Source organism: Nelumbo nucifera, chromosome 1 (genome assembly GCF_055504915.1).
Source record: "Nelumbo nucifera cultivar China Antique chromosome 1, China Antique-T2T, whole genome shotgun sequence".
NCBI classification, from domain to species: Eukaryota; Viridiplantae; Streptophyta; class Magnoliopsida; order Proteales; family Nelumbonaceae; genus Nelumbo; species Nelumbo nucifera.
Window position 1 is genome coordinate 84,294,233 of NC_142649.1, and position 16,638 is coordinate 84,310,870.

Genomic DNA, 16,638 nt, shown 5'->3' on the forward strand with positions numbered 1-16,638 from the left:
AGTACTTTGATAGAAGTGTTTTTATAAAAGTACTTTTACAAAGTGCTTCCATAAAAGCACTTTGATAAAAGCACATCCATAAAATACTTTTATAAAAGTGTCTTTGTAAAAAGTGCTTTTATAAAATCACTTCCATAAAAAGTGTTTTTATAAAAATGTTTATGTAAAAATGCTTTTATAAAAACACTTTCATAAAAGTATTTTTATAAAAGTGCTTTCATAAAAGTACTTCCATAAAAGTGCTTTCATATAGAAGTACTTTTACAAAAGTGTTTCCATAAAAGTACTTTTATAAAAGTGCTTTCGTAAAGTGTTTTCATGTAAAAATACTACTTTTCTTAAAAGTAATTTTCATAAAATTACTTTTATAAAAGTGCCATTGTAAAATTGTTTTTATAAAAAGGTTATAATTGGTATTCTAAAAAATTCACTAGGGACAATTATGGGAGAAAAAATTGAATAAGTGCTTATTGTATGAGCACTTAAAAAAAGCTAGGAATTTGGGACTTCCATAGAAGTGCTTTCATATAGAAATACTTTTACAAAAGTGTTTCCATAAAAGTACTTTTATAAAAGTGCTTTCGTAAAGTGTTTTCATGTAAAAATACTACTTTTCTTAAAAGTAAATTTCATGAAATTACTTTTATAAAAGTGCCATTGTAAAATTGTTTTTATAAAAAGGTTATAATTGGTATTCTAAAAAATTCACTAGGGACAATTATGGGAGAAAAAATTGAATAAGTGCTTATTGTATGAGCACTTAAAAAAAGCTGGGAATTTGGGCTTGAAAAATAAGCCTTTACTTGAGGCTTATTTTCGAAACACTAATAAGCAATGTTTTAAAAATCGACTCGAAGGTTTGCCTCCAAGTCGCGGGCCACCAATTTGACCGGCTGGGTCAAATAGTTCAGATCATATCAATAAATGATGTATAAATATGTTATACGTATTTTTATATTTAATTTATTTATAAAAAATATTAAAAACTGCAATTTAAGGCCAAAAAAGGGTTTTTTTTTTTTTTTTTCGCAAAAACAGTAGGGCAAGGCACCTATGGACGCATATATTTCAAAAAGTTACTCAAAATAAAAAAAAAACCCAATTGAACATCGGAGTGCAAAGTCATGACCTCCGAAAATCTACATACATTGAGTGTGCAACCAACAACTCAGTGATCGATTCAAATGGGTCAACAGTTGAACCATCCGAGTTGAATGGTTCTTGACCAAGTCAACGATTTTTGACCGTCTAATGGGTCTTGACTGAACTGGACCAGAATCTTGACTGGGTGATGGTTAGAACAATTTGATCGGCGGGGTCAATGATAGGTTGAAAACACTATTAATTGATATTGAGGAATGATTTAAGCACATCCAATTTTTGATAAAAAAGTTAATAATGTGATAAAAAAAGTACATGTTTCAAAGCCAAAAACACCCATCATGATATTGCAGGAGACAAAAAGATAGAGGTTTGCTTCATGTGAAATTCTCTGGGGACGCTCTAGAAATTGGGGAATCCACAATCCACTTAATAAAGTACAAACAAACTGGAAGAAACCTGCAATGCATTTGCATCTCTATGTGCTATTAATATTTAATAATGTAGAGAAGTCCACTTAATGTGTTTTTCTGCTTGCATTTAAAGTCTCTTGCAAAAGTCTCTTACAAAAGTGGGTATCCGTTTTATAGACAAGGGAAGGAACATGATCGTGATAGTGATAACTTTTTTTTGTTTGTCCAAAAATTAGGTATTTGCTAATTAGATGGTTTCTTCTTCTCTAGGGAGGTGCACCATATAACCTAATCACCCTTGATTAGTTTCGTTAAATTGTAAGTTGTAACTGAATTCAGATATCGACCCACGAAGCAAAAAGTAATGCTGTTATGATTCCTGAGATGGCCAACGAGGGTTTACTCTGACTTCAGATGAAAAAAGACAAAAGTTTAATCTGATTAAGCCGATATAGTTTCTCTGAAATGGAAGAAACTGCGCTCTGACATGGATGAATTCAAGCTGTATACTCGCTTCTTTTGTTGGGTATGCCACTGTTTCTCTTTCGACCAGATATGGGATCTTTGTTGTTTAGCCAAAACATGGTAAGAGCCAAATCAAAGTACTTATTACTGGGAAGGTAATTAGAGCAGAAGCCTGAAATGCATAATGCATAAACCAATTACAAATTGTTGTTCTACAGAGTAGAATAACAATGTTCATATAATACAAAGGTACAAGATGTGAGAGGTTATACTAAGACATACCACAAAAAATACCACTTCCTGATTGGCAATAGCTGCAGTGAATTCGTTTCTTTCCATTTCATGTTTCACAAAAACTTGTAGCTGCAAAAGTAGAAAAATAATTGTCTAACATTTGGTGGCAGTCTGCTTGGTTATGACTTCATACGAACTATTTCATAAATAAGGCACAAAAACTTATTTATTCATCTGCTAGAAGACTTGGGTCCTGTTTGGGAGGGCTTAACTTTGGTTCAGCTCCTTTGAAGAAGCTATTGGAAGAGGCTGTCTGAAGAGTTGTGTAAATGGCTGTAGGATGACCAAGATTTTGCTCTTCAGATTTTTTACCAAATATTGCTTATAGGTTTTTGGGGTGGACCCCACCTTCAAAGCCAAAAACCATAGCATGAAAGCCCTCACAAATGGGCACTTAATTTGGTAGGTTGGGAATGTCATGGAAGTTTGGCCAAAGGCCAACGCTTGCGTCATAAATGTGAGAGCCATGGAGGTATGAACCACAAAAGAACAAGATGCAACACTCTTATAATCCTTTTTATTTGCAAAAATCCCTTCGTTTATGAGTAATGAGCAAGGACCATCTATCCATTATATGAAGTCAACACTTTAAGGAGTCACTAGACACTGACAATCTAATGTCCTATCCATACGAGATTGAGGCATGTAACTAGCCGAGGATAAGCAAATACCATTTTTCCATTTAAAAAGCTATATGTTCAAGCTGGGGGAAATTCTTCATAACTAGATCCTACAGGGTCACAACTGCATACAGTGTTGCAAAGAATTGAAATAAGATATATAGAGAAACTTTGCATGGAAGGTTGTGTTCTCAATTTAACAGCTTATTCTATGGAATTAGCCCTCCCAATGAGATCCATCATGCATTTCTGAGAATTTGAAGAAATGTTATCAATATATTTGTAGGGCTGTAAGCATACTCAACAGGAGAATGCCTGACCTCTCAAAAAAGAGATTTGAACTTGGGTAACCAGAACCCACTTGACAATGGGAAATACTGATCAAAGTACAATCTCTCAAGTCAAAGAATCAATTTGAGAAATAAATTACTAAACCCAACATATGTTTATGTTCAGTAAAACATTGCAGTTATAGGTGCAACTTGGGTGGGCTTGCATTGACCATTTATTTAAATTTGAAGGGGGCTAATCCCAAGGCCTAGACCCAATGCAGTTTCAATTGGGTACTCGACGTGCACTCTTAATTGCAGTTTCAATTACCCAAAATGGATTTTTTTTTCTTTGTTTCACAAAATGGCAGGAAAAATGCTTATTATTAAAAACAAAATACATGAAAGCAGTGACTTCCCTCCTTGCATGATTCAGTGTCATATTAGTTAAGAAACATAAAAAAAGTAGACAACAATGTTTATTCAGGTTACTTATAGAGTTGTATATATAATATTAAAATACTTAGAAGTATTCTTATAAAAAGCAAGTATATACTGATCAACAAGAAGAAAGTATAGAACACACCTCATGATGATATTTTTTAGCTGCAATGATTGTTCTTTTTAGCTGATGCCAAGCTTCAGATAAGCAGGAACCCAAAACAGAATCTTGATCAAATAAATGTTGATGCAACAACCTAATCATCTTTTGGAGATAATGCCCACAGAAGTCTTTGATGAACTGTAAGCCCCAAAGCATCTTCAATGAGATCGATAATATACAAAATATAGTAGCAAAATTATGAAATTATTATTTTAAGAAATGGCCAATATTATTGACAACTGAAAAGGAGAGATGCATTTTGGCAGATATTGTAATGGTATTATACAAAAATGCAAATATTTATGTGCACATACCCTCCACCTTAATATCTTTCTAAAACAATCCTCACGACCTCTCTGATATACAAACTTATCTGATTCAAGAAAACTTTCAACAGAACCAGCATGCAAGTTGTTATTTCTCTTCAAAGACATATGGTAAAAAGTCTGGATAATCTGCTTTAAGTTTACCTTTGTTACTCTCCATCTATAGGAGCCCACTTTCCTTTGAGCTGTTAAAGTCCTCTAATAAAGGAAAAGTAAGCAAAATTAAAAAAAAAAACCATGGATAATTTTATCTACTTTCTTACATAAGATTAAGCCAAGGTTCGTTTTTTTTCCATTAGATAATACCTCTGCTATATGAAGTGCCTGCTCAAGTTGCTGAATCTGGATCCATTGCTCTGTGACAATGTCTGCCATCTGGTAATACAGAAGAAAAAAGAAACAATTGGTAACTATGTCTAATGCTACTTCTCAATATAAGAAGACACACACGAACTTTGCTCATATAATAATACTGCAAGATAACAATTTAATCATGAAATAAACTGAACTAATTAAGTATAGCTTGCATGTTTCATGGGACAAATGTGTCATTCAATTTGCAGGACCTAAGCTTACTTGTAGAAGGGTCACATAATGCATATGTCATACAAAATGAAGCCATAATTGAATTCCAGATTCATAATTAAAAGATCTCCTAAAGAACAACCATTTAAGAATTTACAGGCTGCAAGGGAGCATGGACTTGGTTCAGCTGAGAAGTATAAAAAACAGAAAAGGAATTCATTCTAACTAAGCACCTCACATAGTGTGTTCAATTAGACATCCATCTCTCCTTAATATATTCAATGGTGTCAAAAAATTTGAAAATGTAAGCTAACAATTACAAGTAAAATCATCATCATCATTATCCAAGCCTTATCTCAACTATACGAGGTCAGCAATTAGAAGTAAAACTATACTAGACTGAAATATTACACAAATTCTGGGACTTGCACCCCAAACCACACTAGGCATTTATTGTCAGCATCTGTTATCTTTAGTACATCAATCATTCTACTTGCAAAACTAAAGGCAAAGTCAGTCAAACTTTTCTATTTCATACAGATGAATACCCCATTTCAACTTGACTGAGGCTAACTTGAGATTACGTTTTATGGCACCCTGGAGTTACATTGTATGAAAGGTGGTCTTACAGGTAGTGCAATTAGGAAGGCAGGGCATTATAGGTGTAAATGCAAGTGGAACCCAGGTTGATAGTGAAATCGAGTTATTCTAATCTTTTATATTCATTTTTCTTCCCCTAATATAATTTAATTGATTCCCATGCTTATCACGGTTAAATTGCATTCACTTCATTCATTGTCATGTACATGTATAATTTGTTACTTGTCAAAAATTAAAAAACTAGTGAAAACCTTAAACATGATTCATGTTGCAATTTGGAAATGAATATCCCATTTTAGAAAGGGAGAGTGACACGAGCTGAATCATGTGTCAATTCTATCTCCAAATGTTCCAGTACCATGCTGTGAATGCATGATTTAGATCATTGTTTTAAAAAGCATAGAAAGCTTATCATTCCTGAAAATATAAAGCACATTTCTTGCACTTTGAGATACCTTAGCATGTTTATATACACATATGCATATGGAATATGTGTGCATGTTTCTATGCATTAACATATTTATATCCCTTTTGATGTATTGTTCAACATTTAGATCTTCTTAACAATTACAAAATGATAAGAATGTGATGGTTTTATTTTAAATAACTCCTAAAATTCTCAAATCCTTTGTTTATGTCCTCATTTATTTGTTCATATGCTTTTGCTACATAAAACATACTCCTCATGCATATTTCTGTACTTCTCTTCATGTTAATAGATGGTATTTTTTCCTAAAAACAGTCAGTAACCATGAATCTTAAGCACAACTCCTTGAGGCTTATGTCTCATGCATCTAATGGTCCTAGTGCCACGCCTCACACCTCCATGTTTTTAGACATTGCTTTAGATATAGGAGAATTGGAATGTATTTGAGAAATATGAGAATTAGAATACTCTTATTTTGTTAGAAGAATTCTAGAGGTACAAAACTGTACATTCCCAGAATCCCAGTGTACTTGGTGTACATGGGGCTCTCTGCTTTTGTAAAGTTTTTGTTTTAATATATTTATACTTGATCTTCTCACAAAAAATAGTCTCATTCCAGGAACACTGAAATCATCAGTCCAACCATAAAATAGCAAAAATCATTATTTGCAGCTAAATACATGATGCAGATACCTTTTCATATTGTGAAGTAATCACTTCTAATCTTTCCTCTTCATCTTGTGCCTTATATTCCAATATGTGGATCTTAAAATTGTTCTTTCTTGATGCATCCCAAAGAAGCCGTACCTAATCACCTCTAACCCATTCCACAGATTAGTTCAAGATGAATAAAGAAAAGAGAAGAATTTCCATTCTGTAACATGGGCAAGAAAGCCCAAAGATTTAACTGAAAAATAAATGAAACCTAAACAAACCTCTTCTTCTAGTGCATTAACTCTTTCCTCAACATATGATGAGTCTCCCTGCAATTTAAGCAAAGATCATAAGCCATCTAATTGGAAACATGAATGCATCAAATGTTAACTTCAGTTACCAAATATGGATTCATTAGCTTCTCTGGTTTAGTATACCAGTCAATATATACCCCCATTGAATGCTACATAATATCATTTGAACTAACATTACAATGCATTTGTATACTCTCAGTCTCTCACTATCAGCTCATTTTACCAAAATCATAAGCAAATTTTCATCTAGCAAAATAAAAGCGACAACCATCTAGTTGACAAAACTTTTCTTTTGACTGTTTATATTATCCACAACCTTGACATTGTTCAACTAGGTGGGCATAGTTCCCTACCCCCACCTTTCTGGTAGTAATTACATTAATTCCAAAAAATTCAGACAGAACATAATACTCTAAAATAAATTGTTTCATTACACATTAAAAAGTGTCCCCTTTTGAATGATCTTAACTTTTGTTGATACGACTATCCTAATATCATAATCACAACATTACTTCAGCAAAGAAAAAACATGATGACAGCAAACACATTTGTCAAGTGGGTAGAGAATCAGGATTTTTTTGAAACAGGTAATGTGTAATATTCATTAGAAACAAAAACATGTACAACAACACAGGGATCTACAAAAAGCTGCACCAGCAGAACTATACCCCCAAACCCTGATTTACAAAAAAGATTCCCAACAGCAAAAAAGGAACTAAAATTTCTGTCCTTAAATGCATTGTTTACTGCTAACCAAGAGAACATTTTTCCCATAACTTTCTGAAACAGTGTCTGAAGAGCTGTGTTGGTTCTTAAAGATCCTTGCATTCCTCTCCTGCCAGATGTGCCAGAAAACTGCAGCAGGAGTCAGGTTCCAAGCCAACTTTCCCTCTTTTGCGAGGCCTTTGACTCTCCAACTCTTCACAAAATCTGCTACTGATTCAGGGCAGCAACTGTTCACCTCATACAAGTTCCTGATCTTATTCCAAACCTCACAGGCAAAACAGCAATGAAATAACGGATGGTTGACTGACTCGGTATGATTCTGACAAAGCACACAAACAGTTGTGTCCAGCAACATGCCCTTCTTTTCCAGATTATCCCTAGTTAAAATCCTGTTCAAGTAGGCTGTCCAAACAAAAAACGCCACCCTTGTGGGCACACCCTTACACCACACAGTATTAACTGCGATTGGCTCATCCTCTGATCTGGAAAAGTAGTTGTAAAAGGATCTAACAGAGAAGGCCCCCAACTTCTCCCACTTCCAAACTCTCCTGCCCTTTCTCCCTAGCTCCACTTGAGTACTATACAGCTGGTGCAGCAATTCCACCAGAGAATCCACTTCCCAATAATTCAAATTTCACCTGAAGATAGGTGCCCAAATAATGCTACTATTCTGCACCTGCAAAAAGTATTGAACAAGAGCATCTTTATCTGAAGCTACTTCAAAGAGAGTAGGATAAATAACCATCAAGGGTCTATTATCACACCATAAATCTTTCCAGAAAAGAACTTGCCTCTCATTCCCAACCTAAAGAGAATTCCGTTTGAATAAAAACCATGGACTTTCCCAATTCCTTTCCAAACAGAGCATCCATAGGATTGGTTTAGCTCTGAAGGGGATGGGAGATCCATCATATGAATGGCCGAACCCTGCAAGAAGGTTTGGCGAAATTTCAAAAATTTCTTTACTCCCATCCAAGAATCCTATTCACAATTTAGAAAACTGCATTTTCAAAGTTCATTCTTATAACCAAATTGGACCAAATCTGAAACCAAGATTAGGGAGGGATATACCTGATACGGAATCCACGCAAAAAGCTCCTCCCAACGTAGGTGTTCACGCCCAAAGAGTGTACCGAATCCTCTCTTCACTGAAGATGACACAACTTAGGATGAGGCAGGATCAACAGGTAGTTTTTCACCAAGAACTTGTGATTCTTCAGCAAGAATCGAATGGGGTAGTGAGCACAACTTCAAAATTGTTTTTTTCTAGCAAGAAACACAATCAAGACCAAATCTTGATCAGATCCAAGAACTGAAGATCGAACAGGGTAGGGCGGCAAGAGCAGGAAGAAAAAGAATTGAAGGCAAGATCAGTCTAACTGAGTTGTCTTCTCTCTGTGTTGTCTGGTTTTCTTCAGGTCTGCCCTGTTCTCTATTTATAACCTTAAAGAGACAACATCCTAATCTGATTAGGAGTTTCCTGATCCAAATCCTTATTTGGATTTGGACTCTTTAAGTGATAAGGATAATCCCTTATCTTATCTGCAATTCAAAATCAACTTATTCCTAATCAAATTAAGAGTTTCCTGATCCAAATCTTTATTTGGATATGGACTCTTTAAGTGGATAAGAGTTATCCTCTTATCCTTATCTACTGATCCAAACCCAGATCTGCCCCTATTTAATTAATCCAATTAACCCAGTTCAAAATGGGCTTTTAGGCCCATTAAGCTTTCAGGCTCACTTCCTTTTAATGTTAGCTAGTTTGGCTCTCTTTGTATGGCGTGGGACCCTAACATTGATCTACACATCAGTCACATGGGTTCAGCCTAGCCTCTATTACAAGGCCTGGCCGTATTCATTGCTGAATACAGTAAACCCCTAAGTCCATCACCATGGGCTCTTAATGGGCCCAACATTTACACTAAATGGTCATTGGGTCCAGCCATCTTATGAAGGCCCAAGGACTGTAGGCAGATGCAAGATTAGCCCATCAGGTATAACCCTCAATAGTCTTACACTTAACCTCTCAGCCCTTAACGATCAAACACTACCCGACAAGAGAGGACCTCTCCCTCGGTTGCAAGGTACAGTGCTGCACTCTCTACACACATGGATCCCGAGAATTAAAACCTTTTGCAAACATTTTGAAACCAATAATATATATAAGTATATCTCTATATAAATATATTTTGCAAAACCAAATTTCAAACACATTTGAAATCCATTACTGGCAGTTTAGGTTTCCATCAGAGAGAGTGCATTTTCCCAATCATTCACTTTGTCCGACAAAGGGGCTGATCCTGTCACTATGATCACCCACTCAGATGAATTCTTAGACTGTCCCAACATACCTAGGTTTTGACCCCCTCTAAGGATCTCAGTGATTGGCACATCAAAGACAGCCCAATCCGACACCTAGTGCAGTATCATAATCGAGTCAGGGTCAGGTGTAACATTCTAGTTTTGCCCATCTATCTCCAAGGTCCAGGGCAATACTAGAATTTTGGTCCGGTTCAGAGTTTCAAGAAAATCCACACTATATGTACCTCAGGTCTCACCCTAGTAGCTGAGACAAGCCACCCCAACCAACTTGGCGGTACATCAGTGTCAACCTTGGCAGGATAAATCTCCCCAGATCTATCCATGCTGATTGGAGCTAAGGGCATACACTGTCTAACAATCTCCCCCGGGACCTAACCAGAATTTCCATACCCATACTTAGCTGCTATCACCCTCCTCCACAGATCACTTTGATTCTCACCAAATCTCCACAACCACCTTCCTAGTAAAGTAGAATTGAGGTCCTTTATTCTTCTCACACCCAAGCTCCCTTGAGGTTTGGATTTACAAATCTTAGACCAGCTAACCAGCATGAATTTTTTCTTCTCTTCCCTCCAGCCTCTCCACAGAAAATCTCGCATCTTCCTCTCTAAAGACTTAGCCATCCCACTAGGAATTGGATACAAGGAGAGCAAATACAAAGGAAGGGATGATAACACACTTCTCAGTAGAGTTAGTTTACCTCCATAAGATAAGTACTTGGATTTCCAAGAAGCCAATGGCTTGTCTAATCTCTCCATAACAGGTTCCCAAATCGATTTGGAGTTGCATCTAGCACCTAAAGGCATCCCCAGATATTTCAGTGGTAGTTTACCTCTTTTACACCCCCATTCTTCTGCCCACCTCTCTAGCTCTGGCACTTCTCCCACCATGACCAATTCACTTTTGTGCAGGTTTACATGGAGGCCTGACACAACCTCAAACCATTGCAGCACTGCCATTACATAACCAAGTTGTTTGGCTGAAGCATCACAAAATATGAGTGTCATCTGCAAACTGCGGCAAAGAAACCTCCACCCTTTCAGCTCCCACCTGAAAACCTTCTATAAAACCCCCTGACATGGTCCTTTTCACCAATCTACTTAGAGCTTCAGTTACACAAATAAAAAGGAAGGGGGAAAGAGAGTCCCCTTGCCTTAAGCCCCTAGAACTCCTGAAGCGACCACAAGACACTCCATTTACCAAGACTGAAAAGGAAGGAGTATTCACATCGACTTTCATCCACTTTCACAGTTTCACCATTTGGAGCCAAAGCTCATTCTTCTTATGATGTAGTCTAAGAACTGCCAGTTGACATGATCATAGGAATGAAATTGACCAATATGGTAATATACAAACATGAGGGCAATTTTGTCCTTTTATCTTCCATAAACATAAAATATAAATACAGTGGATATTGGTAATGGATGGACCTAATCATTTGCTCCACCATGTCTATTTTTTTTTATATCTTTTGAAGGACTACACAACCAGGGGTAGCCCATCCCCCAACCCATAACCCCCCCAACACAGGTGCGGGCGGGATTCGATCCCAAGTCTCCACTACGACCAGCAGGAGACCTTACCAACCAGTTGGTTGGCACCTTGCCTGCTCCACCATATCTATTGTTCTTCTCTTTTTCCCTCCCCTCCCCCTTCTCTCTCATTTCTCTTTTTTCCCTTGCAGATTATTCTAATAGCAGCCTAGCAGGATGTAGTTAATTGGTTAAAAACAATGAAAAATGACACAAACTAAACAAAGATGTTCTTTTCTTACTTATTATGGATAAATATATGGTGCCTCCCAACTTACAAAATGAAAGGAAAACATGGACGTTGCCACTTCCAAGCAAGGTTTATATCACTGTCAGTAATAGCAAGGCAGGCTAGGGACACATAATATCAAAGACACACAATTATAAACAAGTAAATGTTGGATAACATGACGACTTTCTAAGAGGTTGGCACTTAAAGGCTTTGAGTGGGAGAGGTAAAGTAGTATGGAATGTAATGCCTGCAGCTATCTTTTGGGCTATTTTGGGAGAAAAGAATGCTAGTGTCATTGAGAACAAACAAGGATCAGAGGGAGAGGTGGTTAGAAGATTATTGGGAGTGATGTCCCCGTGGCTGTGATGAGGAAGTGCAAGGAAACAATGGTGTTTGCAAGGATACTGGGAACTAACTTTGCCTACTGTCCAGTTTAAATAGAATATGATCTCAAAGTTTTGAAGTTATTGCTTCAATCACCCAAGTTGTAAAGGTAAAGGCATGGGCATATGCATGGAATCACTTTTGCGAAATCAAGGTACTCCTCAACCACTGGTGATTGTGAAATGAATCACCACAAAATTTTGGTAGTGGATGTGGCTGCTGAAGTGTATAAATCATTTACTGCAATTTTTATCACTTTCAGGTTGGATATTGAAACAAACTTTTCAGAGCAATTACTCCTCTTCAGAAGCTAAATACTGGGAGGATTACAAAGTGGTAAGGTTGTGAGATGCAAACATAAAATGCAAGGTTCTCTGTTCTCCATCAAATAGAAAGTTTGCAGATTTCTAGGGAATTGAAATGAAATTCTGCTCTGATTGAATGGTGTTTAATTAAACCAATATGGCCAGGTCAACATCACAAAGTGAAGCTATTGAGAATGGTCTTCATGTTAGATATAAAGGGTTACATAGAACCAAAGTAAAAGACTCATCTTTTAGTATCCTCAACTTTTATTAACTCGGCATAGTCCCATAGTGCTCTAAACATAATCACCATCTTTGATATTTTCTTGATTCTTTTCAAGAAATAAACTTTTTACACACTAATAGAGAAGCCAAAAATTCTTGCATCCTTAACCATATAAAGGAGTGATGGGTGGGTGCATGTTTATTGACACAGTTCCACGGAATCCGGAGGCTATCAGGCTATCCTTGAAAAGGAATAATGAATGCAAATGGGTATATATTTTATAGGTTTCGATTTTCTTGAATTTAGGTTACTGTCTGCCTTAACCCTCATTTTCCTACCGAAGGAGGGAGACCAGAAAAGGGTTAAAAAATTATACATGGATAGGAAGTTGATAAAAATAATTCAGAGACTGTCATAGCATAGCCATATGAAACTTAAGGATCCAGATATGTTATAATGTGTTAAAATAATTATGAACTACATTTTTAAGGTAAGCACTGTATCAGCTTACATAATGTTATGGAACATTAAAATAATATTCTTAAGAATAATTCTTCTAAGAAGTGGAAATGGGCTGTGAGTTGGGCTAGTTCTCGCATAATGTTAACAATTCCAAAGTTAGAGGAGATTTCCCTCAACTCATGTATATCTGACACCTCCTATGTTCTAATACTTGTTATCTTTTATCTTCAGAACTTTTTGTTCAAAATGTTTAGAAAGAACTCTTTCAAACAAAGAATGGGTAAAATTGGAAGTTACAATAAATAAAACGTCCACAGGCTAAATTTTTCCTAATTACAATTGCTTTATAAATTACCACACATCACTAGGTGCACCTCCTGATGCCTTATATCATTACATGTAGGAGATGCTCAGTCTTGTGAGCATTATTTAATTGACAACAAGTAATTGGTAAGGCAGCAATTTTTCATGTATTGTCAAATCAATTATGCTTCCAAGCAAAATACCTAATTTAAGCCAGTAAATCAAATATCGCTTTTTGTGATATTTCCTTTTGGGCTTTACTGCTAATTGCTATTTGTTCACAAAGAACATGCATCAACTATTCCAATTTTGAAATTCCAACCCTCAACCCCACATGTTTCTAGCCAATATGTATGTTACGCATCATCCCACTCCTTTTTTTTATTTTTTTATTTTTATTTTTATTGTCCCACTCCTTTATCCAAGGACAAGCTCAGGATTTATTTAAAAATCCATCTACTACACTCTTTTGTACAAGAGTCAAGAACATGCTAACATTGATATGACTGGAAATGTTTACAAAGAAGTGCATAGGCATGCGAATGTATTTTAAAGACTAAATCATACAATATGAATGGGGACAGGGAAGACCTGACTATTCTAGCTTGAAGTGAAAAATTCAGACCTTAATTTTTAGCAGTGAGCTCTGGAGAAGAATGATCTTATGGGACATTTCCTCAATTAGCTTCTCCTGTTCTTCAAGATGAAAGATTTTAGCATTCAAAATTTTGATACTTTCCTCCAGGATGGATTCTGCATTTAGTTTCATTAATTATCAGCATAATATAATGGGGTCAGATTCTATCTTGAATTCAAGCAATCACACTAGCACTTATAAGAAAGTACAGCAATTACATGGTGTAGTAAGAAACACACATAGCAAATTGATAACAAAATTGGTTATCCATGATTTGAATAATTTTCTCTTACCAAAAAGAACAAAGAAAAGAAAATACTAGGATCATTCTCCTAGATAAATCAATTAAAAGAAAGATATGATAACACTTTAAAAGTGTAAATTCAGAAATGAAGTCATTCGTAAGAACTTAGGAGTGGGTCCAATAGGTGATAAAATGAGAGAAAGTAGACTAAGATGGTTTAGTAATTTGCATAGAAGACCATCAACAGCACCCATAAGAAGCAGTAATTTGTTACAAGTTGAAGGAGATAGAAAGGCAAGGGGTGGACCAAAAAGGGCATGGGTAGAAGTAGTAAGAAATAAATTAAGCGCCAATAATTTAACAATGGATATGGCATTAAACAGAATGAACTGCTAAACAGGATTCATGTAGCCAACCTCATATAGTTGGGATAAGGCTTGGATGAGGATGATGATGATGCTATTGTAAATTCTGCAAATCAGGATTCTTTTGTGAAGTATATAAGTGCAAATGTATGCCTTATTTGAGAGAGTATGCATTAGAATTAGGAAGAAAAGTCCAAACGTTAATCAAACCTATCTACAAAGCAGGGGAAAAACATAGAAAAGACACTTCTAGAACACAGATTTAGAAAGAGTCATAACTTAATGACCTCTAATTGTTATAAAGAAAAAGACAACAAAGAAATTTGGGGGAAAGGCGAAAACACAAGAAAAATAAGTTCTTCATACTCCATCAATAATCACGCTTTCCAAAAACCATGATATGGAGCCAAAAGTAACTGTGACTAAATTATTAATGTTTTTCTTGGTAGATAACTTGAAATTTGCATACGTGAAAAAACTCAAAATTTTGATTAGAAGAAGGGTAGGGTATTGGAACTGTGGTCACTACACAAATTGTTCAATTAAGTAATTAAGAACCAAAGTTCACATAAAAATAATAAGCGATAATACATAAATAAGAAATGCTCCTCCGGCACTTTGATCCATTGACAACAAGTTGGAACCCAGCTTTCATGCCAGTTCTTGGGATTCAAATTATTGGGATAGCTTGAAAATTTGATCTTAAGTTAAAACCACCCTACTAACCAACCAAGACCTAACATAACGATAACCAATAAACGAAAAATTTGATAAGAACTATAGGGATACAATAATCCCAGATAATGATATTGTAGCACCGAAAGTGACAGTAAGAAAGGGGTAAAGCTTTCTCTATGAACAACTGAAGAGCTTCTTTGATTCAAATTAAGCTTAATTGCTCAAGAAACAAACAACAGACAAATTGAATTCAAGAAAATATTCAGTCTCAACCAAATTGCGAAATGCAGAAGAAATGAAGTAAATAGGCAAGTTCTAATCAGTAAGAAGCACCAAAAATTAAGTAATTGCACAAATGCAGAAGAAATGAAGTAAATAGGCAAGTTCTAATCAGTAAGAAGCACCAAAAAGTAAGAATTGACCCAATGCGAACGATACAATCAAACAACTGAAGCAAATGTCAAGAATTCTCGTTTTAGAAACTTCAGAAGAATAAAATAGCCACCTAATCGTGAGATCTTGAGCTTTGTCCGCTGCAGTTCGCAGATCAAGTCGTTATTCTGATCTCCGCAAACAGTCTCTGAGTCAAGTTGAGAAGCCAGAGGTGTACTTCCAGACAGAGCTGCAGCGACGGACAGTAGAAGCAAAATCACGTTAACCGCCATTTTTTCCGCTAACGGAAACCGGCGAAATTAGGTTTTAAAGGGACCGAAATACGGAGTATTAATAATAATTTTTTCGAAAAGATACGGACAGGTCCAATGCAAATTTCTTATTTTCACTGCAGAGTTATAAAGATCAAAATATCAACAATCCACACTTTATGCATCAACGCCCGCCCGTGAATTAGCATCAATTTCGAACCGACACCTATTCAACTGAACTGAACCGTCATTCTCCCTTTTCCTTTAGGTAATCGGAGTATTAATAATTGATTGTTTGAACTTTGGGTTCGAATATGATATCGGAAAAACATGATGCTGTAAAAACTTGGTTCAAACTTCAAACCTAACCAAATTGGATCTTCAATGAGCCTCACATCACAGCACATCTCAGCCGTGCATTAAAATCATCTCTTATTAATGATAATATAATGATGTATAAATACGGTAAGAAATTAAAAATCGGGATTTGATCCTGAGAGAGCACCTCAAACCAACCTCGTAGCCCCATCGATTACCGTTGGAAACATGTCCTATGAATAACAATATAAAATATGGACCAATATGCAGCTGGGACACAATGTGAGGTTGGAGTGGGGATCGCTCAGTGAGACTAGATGTAGATGAGGATTCCTATGGTAGATGTTATCAATCAATACAAGCTGAAAGTGCTGTGAAGTTGGCATGAGAGCGTTCGGTGGAGATTGGAGAGCAAATCTGGATTTAGAGGTGAAAAATCGAACCGAAAATTCTGGTTAATCAAATCAATTGATTTGGTTTCGGTTATGTATTTTTGAAAAATTGAAGATACTCGTTCGATTTCAGTTAACCAATATAAAAGACCCATGGTTAATTGAACCGACCGGTATATATATTTATATATATTATGTATATATTTATGTATATTATATATTTTATATTATCTATATATTATAAATGAATATA

At 35.8% G+C, this 16,638-nt stretch overlaps 1 protein-coding gene across 1 annotated transcript; it reads right to left on the reverse strand.

Annotated features, from left to right (window-relative positions):
* Window positions 1–1,798: 1,798 nt before the first annotated feature.
* Window positions 1,799–15,925, reverse strand: LOC104599470 (myosin heavy chain-like protein). Its single transcript, XM_010262023.3, has 9 exons — window positions 15,537–15,925; window positions 13,733–13,860; window positions 6,580–6,627; window positions 6,338–6,451; window positions 4,399–4,467; window positions 4,237–4,290; window positions 3,749–3,904; window positions 2,262–2,342; window positions 1,799–2,151 (listed from the first exon to the last, which is right to left on the reverse strand). The coding sequence occupies exons 1-9, from the start codon at window positions 15,694–15,696 to the stop codon at window positions 2,086–2,088; spliced, it is 876 nt and encodes a 291-aa protein (XP_010260325.1). The 5' UTR covers window positions 15,697–15,925; the 3' UTR covers window positions 1,799–2,085.
* Between the last annotated feature and the right edge of the window lie 713 nt (window positions 15,926–16,638).